The 17447-nt window shown below is 38.1% G+C and overlaps 1 protein-coding gene across 2 annotated transcripts in view; it reads left to right on the top strand.

The window, feature by feature from the left end:
- Nucleotides 1-344: 344 nt before the first annotated feature.
- Nucleotides 345-17447, top strand: part of siah1 (siah E3 ubiquitin protein ligase 1) — a 36145-nt gene continuing 19042 nt past the window's right edge. Inside the window, exon 1 of one of the 2 annotated variants that reach the window (XM_015030498.1) lies at nt 345-522. Coding sequence is in view for 1 of the 2 variants with exons in the window: in XM_015030496.1 (XP_014885982.1) it covers nt 13379-13490 (112 nt within the window). In the remaining variant the exon portion in view is untranslated. Of the gene's footprint in view, nt 523-12673; nt 13491-17447 lie in introns of those variants that run through there. The other variant, XM_015030496.1, reaches the window with a different exon arrangement.

Genomic DNA, 17447 nt, shown 5'->3' on the forward strand with positions numbered 1-17447 from the left:
CAGAATTTACACATAACTTTGTATCTGTTTCTGTCAGATTCAGTTACTCAGCCTTTTAAACAAATAACTTTTTTAAAATTCTTTCTTCAGTTAATTTTTGGATGGCTACATTTTGTTTTTACTTGAGTAAAAATATGTTGAAGTAGGGCTACTTTAGCTGAGTACAAGTTTGGGTCAGTCAGATTTGAGCTCACTTTATTTATTTATTATTTCTTTTAGTTGTTATGTGCATCACTTTTTTTTTCATTTTAATTGTCACCCATTTGCCTAGCCCCCCTGTCCCCATCTCCTATCAACGTCCCTGGTGTCAGCGAGCTTCGTGCTGTGCTCGCTCCCGACAAAAAAACTTGAGTACGCGCGCGCCCCGGCTGCTACTAAGCGCCTGGAGTCTGTCTGAGTCGGAGCTCCGATGTGTTCACCGAGTAGACGGAGGAAAGACGACAAACAGGGACCCTGGCTCCGTCTCCTCGCCGTTCACCCGCTCAGTGATCCGTTGTGAGCTGAAGCAGCCGTCTTTCAAAGGTGAGCGGGGGATTTTAGCGTGATCAGCACCGGGTTTTTCAGAGCAGCCTCCTTCGGTGAAAACAACAGCAGACGTTAGCTTCAGCCATTAGCTCCGTGCTAACAGGAGGAGTGGTTATCCCTTTAAAACGGCGCTGTTTACGGTCTGCAGTCGGGTGACAAGCATTTATAAAAGATCCGCTGGTGCTAACATTGACTGGAAGGTTGTTGAAATTGCACCGGGTTATTTCCTTTTTTGTCTGGTACGGATTGAGCTAAGGGCTAACGGCTAATCTGATCCGGGTTTACGGCACGACGGAGGCCTTTGCTGAGTGTAACGGCGAGAGCACCGACAAACCGGGCCGCTCAGGTCTGCAGAAACTGGTCGGGGTGTGGGCTTAAAGCTTTTCTCTAGTACTTAACTGGTTTTACTGTGGAGAAGGCGTTGAGTTACGTTCACCCAATCCACGGTGATCGTTGTGACTGCACTGAGATCCACGGTCACTGCGTGGGTCTGCAGCTTCTCCTGCATCACTAGGATCAGGTTCACTTACGAAGCACCTGTAGATGGAGATGCTTTTGGCTGTGAGCAGAAAATCAGATAAGTTAGCGTGGTGTTTGGGTTTAAAGGGACTATGATGAGCAAGAACAACCGGTCTGAGGAACCCGTACCATAATACCGGTATGACAACAGTTTCTTCCCAGTTGCATCTGAACATCCTCAACATATGTTATCGAGCATTTTAAGAGCTAGTTTAGTTCGTCTTTGCATACTTTTTTAGTTTTCAATCACAACTGTTTGAATAAAGCATTTTCCCGCTTCATTCTTGTGCAGGTATTTGTTTTGTTTTTATATGTGCATGCTTGTTGTTATACAGTACAATAAGAAAACATCGTCGGTGTAGGTGTGGTGATAAGACTTAAAGTTTTATCACGATATTTTGTGGTACAATCGTGATGAAGAGAAAAGTGATAAGAACTATTTACTTATTGTTTTAGGTAACTATAGGACTGTAACTGCAAGGCGTAGCAATCAGAGCTGGAAAAACACAATAATGCTCTTGAAAAACATTCCCATTTATAATATGTTTCTTTAGGACACCAGTCACTAAAAACAGTGTGATTTGTGTCACTAAGCTGCACATGGTAACTGTATTTCATAAATATTTTCAAATGAATTAATATTTATTATTGATCTTTAAAAAAAAAAAATCAATAAATGGTAAAAAAAAAAAATAACATTCCTAACAATATGGACAGTTTTGGGTTTTTAAAAAATCATTAATTGTAATTTACCGTGACGATAAATTAAAATCATTATAATAAGAAATTTTATAATAAATGATAAACGATAATGCCCACCCCTACGTCAGTGCAATGATTCCCAAACTATGGCGAGAATTACATGTTGGAGTACATTTGTCTATGCCTGATTTAAATGTTTTGAAAACAGAACTTTGACTGCAACATCGAAATTTATTATGAACTGGAATTTTTATTATTTTTTTTAAGCGCTGCTACAAGCCAAATGATACGCCTATTTTGTATGTATTATCTCAGTTCAACATTTCAGTGCTTATAATGCGTAATCTGTCTTTATTAACATCGATATTGGTTCCATAATTAAAACTGGGCCGATATGAACAACCAATGTTTATTTCTATCTTGTTGAAGTATGTGTTTGAGGAGCGGGTTGATCACTTGGTATTTGTTTGGTCATGTAGATATCAGTTAAATCAGCCATAATGGCAATAATTATAACATTGGTATTGGCCCATATTTTCATATCGGTGGCAGAACATCATAGTTCTGTTACAAATAAAGATGTAATCATTTATGAATAAGGATGTAATGATTTATCGGCTATAACAACGATATTGGCCGGTGTTAGGAATTTTTTTTTTATGTATTTATTTTGGTTTGATAAATAAAACTGGGCTGATGTTAATAAACAATGTTTATTTCCATCTTGTTTATGTAATTCTGGAGGGAGAGAGAGGTTGGCTATGTATGTGGTATTTATTTGGTCATGTGACGGTGATAATATAAGAAGTTCTTTGTTAATTCCAGGATTGGCAAATTTGACAGCATGTATATGTTTGTACAGTTTTGGCTTAGTATCTGCTGTTATCTTGTTGTTCTTGCAGGAAATGGTCTTTTTACTATGTAAGCTCCAGTTAACAGTTATTTGATTACTAAATTATTTATCGATTATTTAAATAATTTTTTTCAGCCCCCCAAAGTAGAACTGTTACTTTTTAGTAGAGATGCACCAATCTAATATTAATATCTGTATCAGTCTCGATATTGAAAAAAGCTCTCGATCAGATGTTGGTGACAATGTGTCTGCTCCATAAAGGCAGATCTATTCAGTCTAATTCTATGCTTTGTGCTCTGAGTGATGCCATGCTTTATTAGATATTTTACGTTATATTTAAAATGTTCAATTGCATTTTCTGAACCATTTGAAATTTTTGTTGCAGTTTATTTTTTACATGTTTGACCATAGTAGTCAACTTATTGTTTTTGTCAACTTCTTAATTATTCATTTTGCATTGGCTGTTATATTTTTAATTGGACTGACTGAACAAATTAAAGTTGTTTTTACATGTTTGACAAAGAGTGTGAGGCTATTGGGGTATTTAACTGTCGTGAGTTATCAAATGTGTAATTCAGCATGTTTATGTCTGTAAAAAACATTTCAAGTCAATTTAGTGATGCTTTTCTGTATTGGATCGCTAACGGCTGATACCAAACCTCAGATATCAGTATTGGAATTGAAAAAGTGGATTGGTGCGTCCTAGTTTTTATTATTTTTATTTATTTATTTTTTAACATAAATATAGTTAAAATCACGTTAAAGTGTGCTATATATGACAGACTGACAATTTTAGGTTAATATATTTTTATTACTTACATGTATTTTACTGTGTGCAAGCAGGTGTGTAGATGCATTAGGATGGTGGACGAAGGCCTTTTTTATGTTTTATAAAAAAACAACAACACTTTCTGGGTAATTCCAAGCAGAAACCATAAAATAATTTTCCCAGCAGACTTAAACATCTCCAGTATAGCTAAACTAACAGCAGCAAGCTTGTAGCTGCAATTAACCTGCATTCTTCTGTAGCTCTTTATCTGGTCTGCTGCTCCAACTGAACCATCAACCGAACAGTACAAACCTGCTCAGATTCTCTCTAAACATTCATGTTTAGTCATTTGACAAATTAATTGCAAATGGTTTGGGATCCATAATATCTGAAAAACCATTTCAATAGACAATGATTAAGATCAGTTTTCAACATTCTGACATTACCCTACAAATTAAAACTAAAAGCCAAACAAATTTGAGGAATAGTTATTGGATTTGCACCAAAATGCATTATTGCAGGCTGCTAACATCACGAATCAATAGTCTATTGATCCTCTTTAAAACCTAATGAGCTTTTGAAAGCCAAATCCGTTCTGTGCAGAGTTTTATTAAGCCAACACAACGAGCAGAAAAGTAGTTTTCATCTCCTTCAGTTTTCATTCCCATTGGATTCAGTTAATGTGGAATACTGGAAATGATCTCAATCATTATACCATGGCAGTGATATTAAACCTAATCCTGTTTGATAATAATATGTTTTTGTGTGTGAAATGATCTGCCTTCCAGTCTTCTCTCTTATAGTTTCTGTGAAATAAAACACATTCCTACATAAAAACCCAAAAGATGGAGAAAGTGAGAGTTGCTCCATGGTTTCCTGAGTCCAGGTGTCTCCGGTTTCTGGAGCAATCCGGACCCAGCTTTTCTGTTGTGGTCTGAGGTTTCACGTCGGCATCCATCATTAGGCATATTTTGGGCTGATGGCAGTCCTCGTCGTAAGGCAGTAGGAAACGTTTGACGCTGGGATTTGAGTAATCCTCTCGGGGATCAGTTCTGTCCAGAGTTGGTTGGTTGCAGAACTGCAGCCAAGACGTTTGACATGCTGTGTAACTACAGACACGAAGCTCGGCCTGAGTGGCAGGTTGACGCAGAGAAACTGTATTTATAGCTAAGTTTTGATAATTTTTACTTGGTCTGTCGCAATAAATCAGTTAACCACATGATTAAGTTTTATTAATGGCTTCCAGTTCCAGTGTTAAATCACTGAATTTTGTGATCTTTGAGAATGTGTTCTTGCATTATTATTCCATTATCATTATATTACTTGAAAATGGTTTCAAAATGACAATATTATTGTTTATCGCAATAACATCTGGAACAATGTATCGTCAAAACTTGCTAATTTTTACAATGCCTGTCGTGATAAACAAATTAATCGCCTGATAAACTAAAGGAAGCTCAATAATTTCCATTTCCATGATTTATTTTTCTGTTTTCTCTTGTTCTACCAATAATCAGATGACAAAAGTCTTCACTTTGGTCTAAAATAGCATCTTAATTTCTAAAATTGTCGCAATTTATTGTTATCGTGACAGGCCTGCTTGTAAAATGTAACTAAGTGCTCGACTCATGCTCCAAGAACAGTTAAAGTGTGTGCTGCTGTTGTGACATGCCGTCTATGAGGGGACAGATTGTGCTGTTTCTCATTTTGGTCTTTTTATCTGGGACCATGAGTACCAGGTGAGAAATCACTTCGTTTGTTCTTTTCTTCTTCTCTTCTAAATGGACTTTGTGGAAGCTGCCACATTATCGCCCCCTGTATGGCTGAAGGCCAAAGTGTGTGTTCTGGGGTTATACTGAGCTAAAACATCACAAATACGGGCACGGCTCACAGAAAGGTACATTCAGACCTTGAACCTGGTTTTAATTCTGTTTTTTACTGCAAACTGCCTTCCTGGACTCTCTCGTCTTCATCAGTAAATGTAATGCCAACTTCTGACTCTGAGGGTTTGGACAACAGATGCCAAACCTGAAAGAACTTGAGTTTCTTTTTTACTTTTTGTGTTTTTCTTTTTAAATCAAAGTTTAAGCTCTTTCCGTTTACACTGGTAAAGCACCAACTCTGGAACCATAAACCTGCATTAATGGACAGTCAGGAGTTGGTTTGACTATTGATCAGCATGTTTTCAGATAAAAAGCAGGTTAGCTCAACATGACACTTCAGTACTTTCTGTGATCTCTTTTAAAGGCCAGATAAAAACAAATAATTTAAGATCAATATTTCACTCATTTCTTTATTTGTATGTATTGTTGAATGATTTGATGATTAAATTTATTGTAATTTTTCTCAGTACAGTGAGATTAAAGTAAAAGTGCTTCTCCAAAAACAGTGCAGTACAATATAAATACAATATAAACATAAATATGGTGATATTTACAACATATACTCAAAAATGGCTTCTCCCCGAATGCAACAATGCACTAATTCATATATATATATATATATATATATATATATGAATTATGTATTTCAGTTGTTGTGATTTATTGATGCTGTTTTAAACAACAAGCAGCGGTAGTTTGGGCCAATCAGATCAGCTGATCTCTGATCAAATTGGCTCTGGTAAATGATGGTTTTCCACAACATCCAGATTGAAATTAAAAGTCAATATTTCAGAACCAAAACATAAATGGCATTCTTGAATTCAGGGAAATAAATAGATGAGCAGTTTGAGCAGCTTCCTGTGGCTTGTTGACCTGCTTAAATACTATGATGGGTGATATCAAAATAAACTGCGGCGAGTTGACCATCAGTGCGCTCATGTTGTTCTGATTCTTCATGATGAGCTTGTTATTTTGGTCTTAAGGTAGACAGATTAATCTGAAGCTAAGTGTGCAGATTTAAACATGGTGATCATAAGATCTGATTTATTTTGTCCTCAATAAGTCCAAAGTTGTTCATCATCTGGTCCGAGTCAAAGTAAGAGCTCAGAAAGAACCGGTTCATTGGGCAACATAAAAGAACCAGTGCTAATTTAGCGCTATTACAAATCAAATATCAAACTGCTGCTTTGTAATGTTTTGTAAATAATATCTAATAGTTTAATAAAAATACAGGAACCGTGGTCTGTTTAATCACCAATCTGCTTTTTTCACTTTTGATACCGATACAGATATCGGAGGTTTAATATCGTCCATTTCAATACAGAAAAGTGTTGCTGAATTGATTTAAATTCTTTTTTATTTTTTAAATAGACATAAACGTACTGAATTGCAAAATGATGTTGCTCAGAGCACAAAGTGACGTCATGTTGCAAAGGCGTCACTTTGTATTTATGTATTGTTGAATGATTTGATGATTGAATTTATTGTCATTTTACTCAGTACAGTGAGATTAAACTAAAAAATGAATAGTTTTTTTTTTTGTTTTGTTTTCCGATATTGGACCCAATACGGTTATCGATATTAAATTGTTGCATTTCTAGTTTTTGTAGGTTCAGACGTGATAATTAGCTGATTTCCTGGAACATTTGCAGTGGATTTAGAGCGCTGAACTCTGGAGTTTGGTCGAATATTTCCAGCTGATGCTCAGATGCAGGGTAAGCTGTGATTCTGTGATTCTGAAGAAAAACAGAGACTTCGGTCTGACTCCATCACACCAGGGATGTGAATTTTCATGTTATTAGTTTAAATAAACAAAAGGACTTCCTTTTCATTCTGGTTTTATCAGTCTTGATTTACAGTTAATTATTTAGTTCTCCCATTTGTTTCCTGCATCGTGTGACCTGGTGAGCAGAAACCTGAATGGATTTTGACTCATTGTTGCATTCCTGAGAGTTTTACCTTTCTGCTGCTCAGAGGAGTGAGCTGCCGCTGCTCTGGTTGGTATTTGTCCTTTCAGTGAACTGTTGGGGGTCAGGAGCTGCTGTTTGAGGTCAGTTCTTTGGTACGATTGGGAATGTTGATCCATTTGAGTTTGGACCTTTGAACTGTGAAATATGTGTTACCCAATTTCTCTTGCATTGTCCCAGGAAATCACTCTGATAAAACTGATTTGTTTTGTTCCATTTTGCTGATTGTATGTGTATAAATTGGTGCACCAATGTTTTCAGGTAATCAGAATTAAAAGGGTGTGTAAAGTTTGTTGAATTTTTATCCAAATATTGAGTTTTTATTTTAATTTTTATCCATGCTTTATTTTGGATATTTATTTATATTTTTGGATAGGATGGAATAAGACTTTATTGTCCAATAAGGTGAAAATTTTCCTTTGGCTCGCCAACCGTAAAAAAAAAACAAAAAACAACTTTCATACACAATATCATTATTTTTGTGCATAGATTAACACGCTTTGCATGCCATTGGTAGATGTTGACATTTAGTTTGGTTAAACATAGAGATGTGCCGATCGATCGGCCACCGATCATAATCGGCCGATTTCCATGGAAAAAGTTTATGATCGGTGATGAACCGATCACCTGTATCTAATTTCACAGCCTGCGTGTGCAGAAGATCTCTTCTTTCTTTCACACTGCGCAAGCGCGCGGCAACAAATCCCAGGCGATGTGGTGAGGAACTCCAACGCTCAGAGTTTTGTTGAATGTCGTATCTGTTGGGTTGAGATCTGTTGTCAGCGGCGGCCATTGATGTAAGGAGAATAGAAGCTTGTTTGCTCACAAAACCATCTACCATGTCAATTAAAACTGTCAGATTGTGTGCTGGCTTTCCCTAAAATCTAAATTTGTCATTCACCTGGCCTGCTTCTCTTTTTCACTTTTTTCTCGCATGCTTATGCACTTTGCGACAAATTTGGTTGTTTAAGGGCTTCTTTAGCAGAGCTTGGTTGAAATAAAACCTTGGAACTGGTTTGTGATATTTAACAGCTTTTGGTTTCTGGTTCTAGTTTTCTGTTTTTGAGAAATTTTATATTTTAATTTTTAATCCATCTCGGTGTATAGCTGTTTGCTTACAGTGATGAGATTGCCAAAGCTCTGCTGCTGATCCCAAAGTGACTTTTATGATTTATTTAATTTATTTATTTTTTGGTCACTTTTAGATCTCTTTGTGAATGTGTGTATGGTTCACATCTTTTGTTTGTTTTATTACAGTATTGATATGGAGTGAAGCTTTTTTCTGTGCTTGGGTCGGGGATTGTCTCGCCTTTGCTCTGCTCTTCCTACCTCATGACGCCTCCATGGTAATGGACTGTCTAGAGGCGTTGCTATTATTTTTTCCTCCTGGGGATAAGATCGGAAAGTAGAATAAAAACACCAACACTCCGTGAATGCTGGAGAAAATCCCTTTATGTTTACTTTAGGAGCTGCATTTGGTTTCCTGCTGTTGCTGAATCTGTTAGGGTGGGTTTACACCAGCCCTGTTTAGTTCACTTTAATTGAATTTGTCTAGAAAATCTGGTTTATTTGGGGGAGGTGTGAATACAGACCAAAAAGTGAACTCTGGTCCGCCTAAAATCCTCGACCTCGGTTGAAGTGAACTCTGTTGTGAATGCTGGGCAGACCAGAGACGCTCCAAAAGCAGAACGCGAACTATAGCGCAAGGCATTCTGGGTAAATGCAACCAAAACAAACAATGCTACAGGAAGAACAAAGACAAAAAAGAAATACTACACCCACTACAATCTGACACAGCTCCATTTTTGTTTACATTTTGTGAAGAAGGAAGTTGCGCTCATGTCTTCTGAAGTTTTTGTCGTTTCCTTCAGTGGTTTTTTGTGCAGCGCCCCCACAGGTGAGGAGGGGAACAGAGCTTTTGATCGTTTGACACAGTGCGGTGTGAAAACAAACTACAGCAGCAGAAAATGTAAAAAATAGATTATCTATTTTTACTCTCATCCAAATCCAGTTTGATCCTGGAAGTGTAGTCCTCTCACTGCCCAACACCTGACTGTTGGGTTAGCTGGTGTCTGTAAATTGTCCTGTGTGTTGACCTGTGATGGGCAGGTGACCCGTTCAGGGTGAACCCTGCCTCTCGCCCGATGACGGTGCTGCTTGCAGTTTGTCTTTAAAAGGCAGTGCAGACTCGGATGCTGAAGTGTTTTTACCGTCAGCATCTTCCTTTTCAGTACACCTGCCATCCATGACGTGCAGAAACGGAGATTTGATCCTCAGCGACGGCGCTGCATGGTGTGCAAATTAAAAGATCAACTACAAGTTGCAACGTTCAGCTGAGGAAAACACTCAGAACTCAGAGTGGACAAACTTGTTTTTTCTTTGGAGCGGGTGGTAAATCTGAAACAGCAACACAATTCAGATCCGCCTCCATCTTCTGTGTGTTTTCTCCCAGAAAAGAAGACTTGAGGAAGGAAATCTTAATAAAAAAATGTCGAGATTTTCAGCTGTTAGGCTACATCCAGTGACCAGAACTGGGTCCATCTTGATGCAGACGCTTGGTTCTGGGCAACATTTAAATATCACAACATTTTGTGGTGTTATTGTGATAACAACAAAAGTGACTATTAGAATGATTTATTTCTTCTTTTTTAAGCAACCCTATGGCTGCTACTGTATGGCACAACAACTGTAGACCAACAAAAACAAATACCTTCCTAAAATAATGACCCAAGTCATTTTTTTGCCAAAAAGTGGCCATTATTTTGGGAAGATGATGATATGCTTTTTTTAGGTCACCTGTCATATAAAGAGGTGTGATTTGTATCACCATACTGCACAAACTAATGGCATTTAATCATATTTCCTTATTTATTGATTTATATTGATACTCTCATTGAACAAATAGTGGAGAAGATAGTAAAACTAACAAGTAATATAATGGTAATGACATAATAATACAAGAACACACTCTCAAAGATCAATGGACATTTAACACTGGAACTGGAAGACATTTTAAATATCCAAAATAAATAAACAGAACAACAAATAAGAACAAAATTGTCCTTAAAACGGGGCTAGTTGAGACCAAAGACTTTTATCATCCACATTTTGGTAGAAAAAACAGAAAAACTATAAATCATGCAAATGGAAATTATTGAGTTAGTTTTAATTTATCATTTGATTGATTAATTTATTGTGAGGATGGATTAATTTCACTTTTAGGTATGTTTGTGTTGATCCAACCTCTCTTTCCAACTGCTTACATTTAAAGAATCAGAGCATGTAAAGGAAGAAGTGAAATGTTTACATCAGAGGTCTTGATTTGTTTTGCTCTGCAGCACTTGAAGGATTTATTGTTTTTTTTTTTTTAATCAGATGTGCAGATTAGATCTGACCTGTCAGGTATTCCTGTGATATCTTCATTGCTTACGGATGTTTGATGTAATCAAAGCGATTTTCTGGCTTTCGCCGGCTGCTTGCATCCCAGCGTGAGGCCTGTAAGTGAAAAGGACAGCAGGCGTCGTTTCATATGGAAATGCGAGCTCGTGTTTTACGCGGCTCACCCCGCCGCATCTCGACTCGTCGAGTTTGGAGTTTCTCTTTCTGAAGCAACAGCTCACGGATGTTTTCATTAGAGTGACAGATTAAAGATGCTTAAAATGTAAATGACCCGTCTTCGTCCCCTCTTCCTCTTTGTAAACTTCCTGGCTGGAGGTGATGAAGTGTTTGGGTCGCTGCTGATGAACTGCCGCCTGGTCCAGATGGCTCATTGTTGTTTCCCCTCGGCCTGCCCCTTTAATGATGCACTTCGGGCAGGGGCCAGTTTCACCGCGGCTGCTGCTTTACAGCTCAAAGTTGGCATGTGGGACGCAGCGGGGTCTCTTTGTGTCCATGTTTTTCTGCTGCTGTCTGGTCATAATGTGACCAGCTGTAGTGGAACGGGTTGCGAAACAAATCCTGCAGCTCGGATCAGAAATTATGATGACTTAACGCCAGGGCTGGGCAATATGGCTTAAAAATAAAATCCATATTTTATTACATTTTTTTTACCAGATGAAATTTTTTGACTTTTATATTTTTTCCAAAAAAGGAAATTACAAAGGAGCAAAATTATTTTCAAAATTTGTCTTTTCTTCCCATCACCCCTCTGTGAGTCAAATTACAGAAAAATATAATTCTTGTTAAATTTCTGTTAAAGGGGCAGTAACATGTGAAATCACTTTATGTTATTCCCTCATCAAAAACCTGCCTGGAGTGTTGCTTTGATTCTTTCCTGCATGTTTGAAAAAAAAATCTCTCAATCTCCATGGCAACCATTCAGCTGTGCAAAACGCCTGGTTGGACGTAGCCCCGCCTTCAGGACAAAGCTCCTCCTCCAAGCTGCCGCCTCACAGAGCAGCCCTTCCCTTGCCACTCCCTCTCTCGGCTCCTTCAGACTAGCCAGCAGCAATTAGCAAACACCTGGTCGAACTTGATCAGCTGAGTTTATTAAATGAGGTACTTCTCAGTGAAATGCTGGTAAAAAAGAAAAGAAAAGATGTTTAAGGGTTAATAGAGGAGCCATGTTGCAATGACTTCCAGAAGTTTGAGTTTCTTAAAGAGACAAAGGCCCAATTTCAAGTCAAATTTCTTTTTAGTCATAATTACTACAGCATGTTTTATAACAATTGAAGCTAACAGTTAACTTGATTATGCTATAAAAAGACACTGTGGCTGGAAACACATAATACTGCCTCTTTAATTGCAAAATAGTTTCCTAGTAGTTTTGGTTTAATTACTGCTCTTGGTGTGTTCTTTCAGCATATATTTTGTCTGCATTCCTCAGTTAACAATTAATAATTACTAAATAGTTTACATTTATTTCAATAATTGTTTCATTAATCATTTCAGCCCTACATCAAAATCCTGGCTGTGTAAATTAAAGGAGAGATTTCTCTCTATTTAAAACTATCTTTGAGAAAATAATGGAGATTTTTTTTTCTGCCTTCTTCTTAGTCTGGAGCCGATTGTGGTTTGTTTCATTTAAGTTTGCTGGTTCTGGTTGACTTGGTTCAGTTCTGTGCACAGGAATGAGCTTGTGTTGAAATTCCCAGAAAGTAACATGTGCAAATGCCTTTTAACAAAATCCCAAAGGAGTTTATTTTTTGTTTTGTTTTGTTTTTTAGTTGCTGTGAGAATACCTCATTTTCGATCTGAGCCAGTTACCGTGGCAAAAGCCAGAAAGAGAAGCGATCTGGACAGAAGGGAAAAGCAGGGAGAAAGTGAAGCATGGTGTCAGGGAGGGCAGCTGGTGGTAGAGCCTGCAGCGAGACGAAGACTGAAATCTGACACTTGCACAACCAGCATTGGGCGAAGGGAGGGGGGACAGAGAGGGAGAAAGTCGAGAAAGGGGAAAATATGCAGGATTTAAGCTGACATAACCGTGGAAGGAAGTGCTCAGGAAGGAGAGGAGGGGGAGCCGATAAGACGCGGAGCAGGAATCAGTTGGAGGTTTGGAGTCGTGTCTGTTCGGGTGACGAGTTGTAAACGGAGGGACAGGATGCCAGTGAGCATGCTCCGTTCGGACTGACATTGGATGCCAGCTTACTTTAGCTCTCACACACAAGCAGGCAGCTGCAGGGGCACCTAACTCACCGCAGGGGACAAAAAGATCCAGGAATCTTCTCCTGACTTTTCCTTCTTTCTCTCAAACCAGGATTGTTTCACTCTGTTGTTTTGTGTTATTTTTTGGAAGATTAAAAATCTGTGGAATAGTTCCTGAGGAGAAGACGGTGGAAGTTGGACACGGATAATTGCCGTAATGAGTTGTCTGTTGGAAGTTTTCAAATCTGTGACTTTGTGTCAAAGTCCTTTAGCTCCACTCATCAGCTGCTGTTTCCAGAAACGATCCAGTCAACACAGAGGATCTTTGTAACTTTTTTTATTTTGATTTTCTTCTCCCTCCCTTGGTGTTTTTTGTATTTCTCTGGCTGCTACGGATCCCGTTTCCGTTGCATGGACACCGTCTTTGTTTTACTCCAACATTCCCTGGACCGTCGCAAGCTTCCTATACTGGGGAGTGGGAGGAAGAAATATGAGCCAGTGTTTGGGGCAGCAGCGGCAGTGTGTAATGGTTTCTGTGAAAAAGGCCAGAGTAATGTGGCACAGGGGGGCTGCATGAATGTCTGTGGTGAAACCCAAGCCAGCAAGCGTCGCTCTGCATTCTCCACCCTGGAATTCCTTCTTCAGACTCTTCCCATGCGTAGCCGCGAGGAACATCCACTCCGCTAAAGGTGAACGAGCGTGAAAACGCCGGCGCGTGCGTGCGCGTTTCGCCGAGCGAGCCGCCGTGTTTTCGCAGCTGTGCAGCTTGAGGTGGGGTGCAGAGCGGCGATTTCCTGCTCCCTCTGTTTGTGACGGCTTCATGAATTCGGACTGTGTGCAGAGAGCTGGGATGTGTTCTGGCTGTGGGTGAGAACAGAGGGCCCTTTAAGCGGCGTACATTATGTTTCTGTGTGCGCGCGAACGCAGTCTGATGTTTGGGAGAAAGTGGGCCACGAGTTCGGAACAAAGAACGACATGTTTGTGTCCAACTCCCCCCCTCCATCCAGCTCAGTCCATCTTCTGCCTTCATCCATTCTGCTGTCATAATAAACAGTAATTGCACCAACTTTTATCATTTTTAGCAAAAACGGCATAATTCAAATTCAAAAATACTTTATTGATACCAAAAGGGAAATTAAATGTTGTAACTCGCATCAATTCAAAGTCTTCAGAGTTATTATAGACATTGATAACTGTTGGCAGGAAAGAGCTCCTCTAGCAGTCCATATTACAGTGGATTTGTTGAAACATCTGACTGAAGACACTCTGACAGTCTCATGAAGAGGATGATCAGGGTTGTTCATAATTTTCTTGATTTTTGTGAAGAATCCTCTTGCATGATCATCTCCAGAGGTTTCACATTCAGTCAGATACCAACATCATCAGATATTTCAGCACCACATGGAGGATGATTGACAGCGCTAAGGCCCTCCTCCTGGCTGTGATTGGCTGTTTCAAGCACTGGGAGAAGGAAGAAAAGCTCAATGTTTCCAGATTATCTGTCACGACAAATGTGTGAAAAACAATATATTTTTAAGTAAAGTTACATACCGCAGCTTTAATATGGTTCCCACAGTCTGGAAAAGTCTGAAATGGGCTTTTATTCTTGTGCAGTTTCTAATATTTCTGATAGCAATTTAATTTAAATTAATTAAAAAAATCCCAAAATTAAATCTTCAGATACAGATCATTCAGTTAATTTATAAAATTTATTTATTGCCCAGCCTTAATAATGCCTATTTTTTTATTTTTTTTTATTGAATCAACATGATTCATCTTATAATTGGCACATCGCACATATTTAAAAACATTTATCCACTCTGGAGCAACCGAAGAACAACTGGAACTACGTTTAGATTAAGGTTTCAATAAAATCGGATATCATGTGATGGAGGTAATTTAGGTAAACATTGATATCAGTTCCAATAGATCTATTATCTTTAATAATATGATCTGAATTAATCTACAAAATTAATGGTGAAGTCGGTAGCCAGCTGGATAAAAAAGAATAACCTCATAGTGTCTCTTTCCTGTAGCCTTGGTTGAAGGAAGAACCTTGGATCGAGTGGTTCAAGCTTCATCGCAGTGTAAACAAGAGCCTGCTCCATTCAAATGAAGGTTCAGTTTATGTTTCTTTGGTGATTTTGCATCATATTTTCATTGACCAAATGGTCAGCAGGGCAGTTTGGTTTGGGACGACTTTCTGATCAACCTGTAAGCTTTTCTTAAGTTTTTAAACGCTTGCAATGCATTCAAAACTTGTGGATTAACTACATTTGTTCATGTTCAAATGTGTAGCGTATTTAATGTTTCTTTAACACAAACACTTGCCGCCATGTCCTTTTCTTCTGACCAGAGGAGGGATGGGATCACTCCCGCTTGGCCTGTGAAAACGTGTGCAAACATTAGAAATGAAAACATCTGTATTTGTATTAATTCTGAAGTAAATTAGTGTATTTAATGAGTTAATATTTTTTCTACTGATTAAATCTATTTTTTAATATTACCTAAATTCATGATGCTTCAGTTATTTAATCACTGTTGTAATTCAGCCACTTTTTCTTTGGCTGACTAGCAGGACAAAGAAAATCAGAGTAAAACTTAACCAAACTTCAGCACATTTTTCTTTTGTGCTTATTGTTTGTTACATTTAATCACTAAAGTAAAATGAAGTTTACACATATTGGGGGTTTGAATTTAGACGGGGTAAATAAATTTAAATATGCAAGTCAGACTTTAAAGATAAATTTCTGTCCGTTATAAAGAGTAAAGGGCTGGGTGGTGCTTCACTGCTCATTAGCTTTTTTTAAATTTATTTTTAAATTTTGCTGAGATTACTATGATGAAGTATTGGGCCCATGCTAGAAAAAATGTAAAATTAAATTATAAGAATATAGTTGCAGAATTATGAGTATAAGGTAATGAAATTATGACTTTATCCTCTTAATATTATTTCACCGACTTTATTCTCAAAATATTGTGACCTTATGACATTTTAGTGTTTAATGTCACTAAAAATGATTATAGTATTATTATTGCGATATTATGACTTTATTCTTGTCATTTTATTTTATTTTTAATTAATATACCCCCAATTCTCTGTTGTAGATTATGAAATCAAGTTTAAATTTTCCCTGAGAGGCAGCGGAGCTACTAAATTACTTTGCTTTGCGGTTTAAAAGTTGCAACGTTTCAACTTTCCACTGGTTCTGGTCTTGTTTGTGTCGGATATTGATGCCAAGTTCAGGATTCAGTCCTGCAGGGCGAAGCTGTTTGGAAAACAAACATCTGTCCACCTGAGCTTTTTCCTGTTTGCTTCAGAAACAAAATGAAACGTGGTGATGGGGAAACTGGTGGCCTCTGTGTTGACAGTTCACACATAATGACATTTTAGATCAGTTTGAAGTCTTTCATCACGTCAGTAATCTGTAGAAAACAGAAACTACGTCTCGGGTGTTGGAGCACAATTGCTTGTTTTCTGAACTGTGGGAGATATAATCCAGAAAGAATATAAAAAATTGGAGCAATGTCTGATATCAATAAAAAAACAATTGGAGATTCAAGAAAACGCCACATTTGTGTTTGCGTGTTTATGGGGAAGCAGAGATTTACAGTCCCACTTATAAAAACGGTCTGAAACAAAGAACGCGCCAAAATATCCATGTACTTGTTTTGAATAACGTTGATTATTCACAATGTTTTTATTACTTTATTTGAGAGAAGGTCAACCTATATATCCATCCATACAAATAAACCTCTTTGTGCCAATAGGAAGTTATTTTGAAGCAATCCGATTGGCTGAGACAGGTTTTGTCTTTGCGCTACACTGCCCCCTATGGGTTGGGCATGTTTAAAAGGACAACATGTTGAATTTTGCAGGTTTATGAGGATAAACAATTTTCTGATATTGATTGCGTGTTTACCATATATTTTTTGTAAACAATATGATGGGGATATTTGTTTTTTATAAATATCCGGCTAACAGAAATGTGTCTAAATGTTTTGTTAGTCACATTTCTAGTTTCTTTTGCTGTTTTTGTTCTGTCTGGATTTTCTTAGGTGATGGATAAAGACGTTAAACATGCTCCCTCCCAGAGGAGTTCTTATTATGTTAACAAACCGCTCTCTGGTCTAACTGGGCTCCAAAGAGAATCAGAATATTCTGATCCTGACTCTGCAGGGACCCCAGTTTCAGGATAAGACGGTGGCTGTATTTGCACTATTAAATATGAATGAGCAGCAGCAGCAGCCAGCTCAGCAGGACCAGTGATTATGCAGTCGCTCTGCGATACGCGCTACATTAGCAGCAGGTAAAAGCCCTAAATGCATTTATTGAGCGTTCTTCAGTCTGCTTAAATGGGCCGAATGGACGGGTTCTTCCTGATACCAGCCTGCCTGTGGGCATGGTGGAGACAGCAGCCATAAAACACAAACTGATTCCACCTGAGAGGAAGACGCTGGTCCTCAATGGACTTCCCCTCAGCAGCCCAGAAACGGCTCTGCTGCTTAATATCTGGTCCTGCCACTGTTAATTTATCAACTATTATTTGTATTAATCAAAACAATAATGTGTATAAAATATATACACATTTTATTTTCCTATAAATGTGTATATATTTTATATTTGTTGCATGAAACAGAAATGT

This window comes from Poecilia latipinna, unplaced genomic scaffold (genome assembly GCF_001443285.1).
Source record: "Poecilia latipinna isolate Pla-1442-1.1 unplaced genomic scaffold, P_latipinna-1.0 Scaffold184, whole genome shotgun sequence".
Classification (NCBI taxonomy): Eukaryota; Metazoa; Chordata; class Actinopteri; order Cyprinodontiformes; family Poeciliidae; genus Poecilia; species Poecilia latipinna.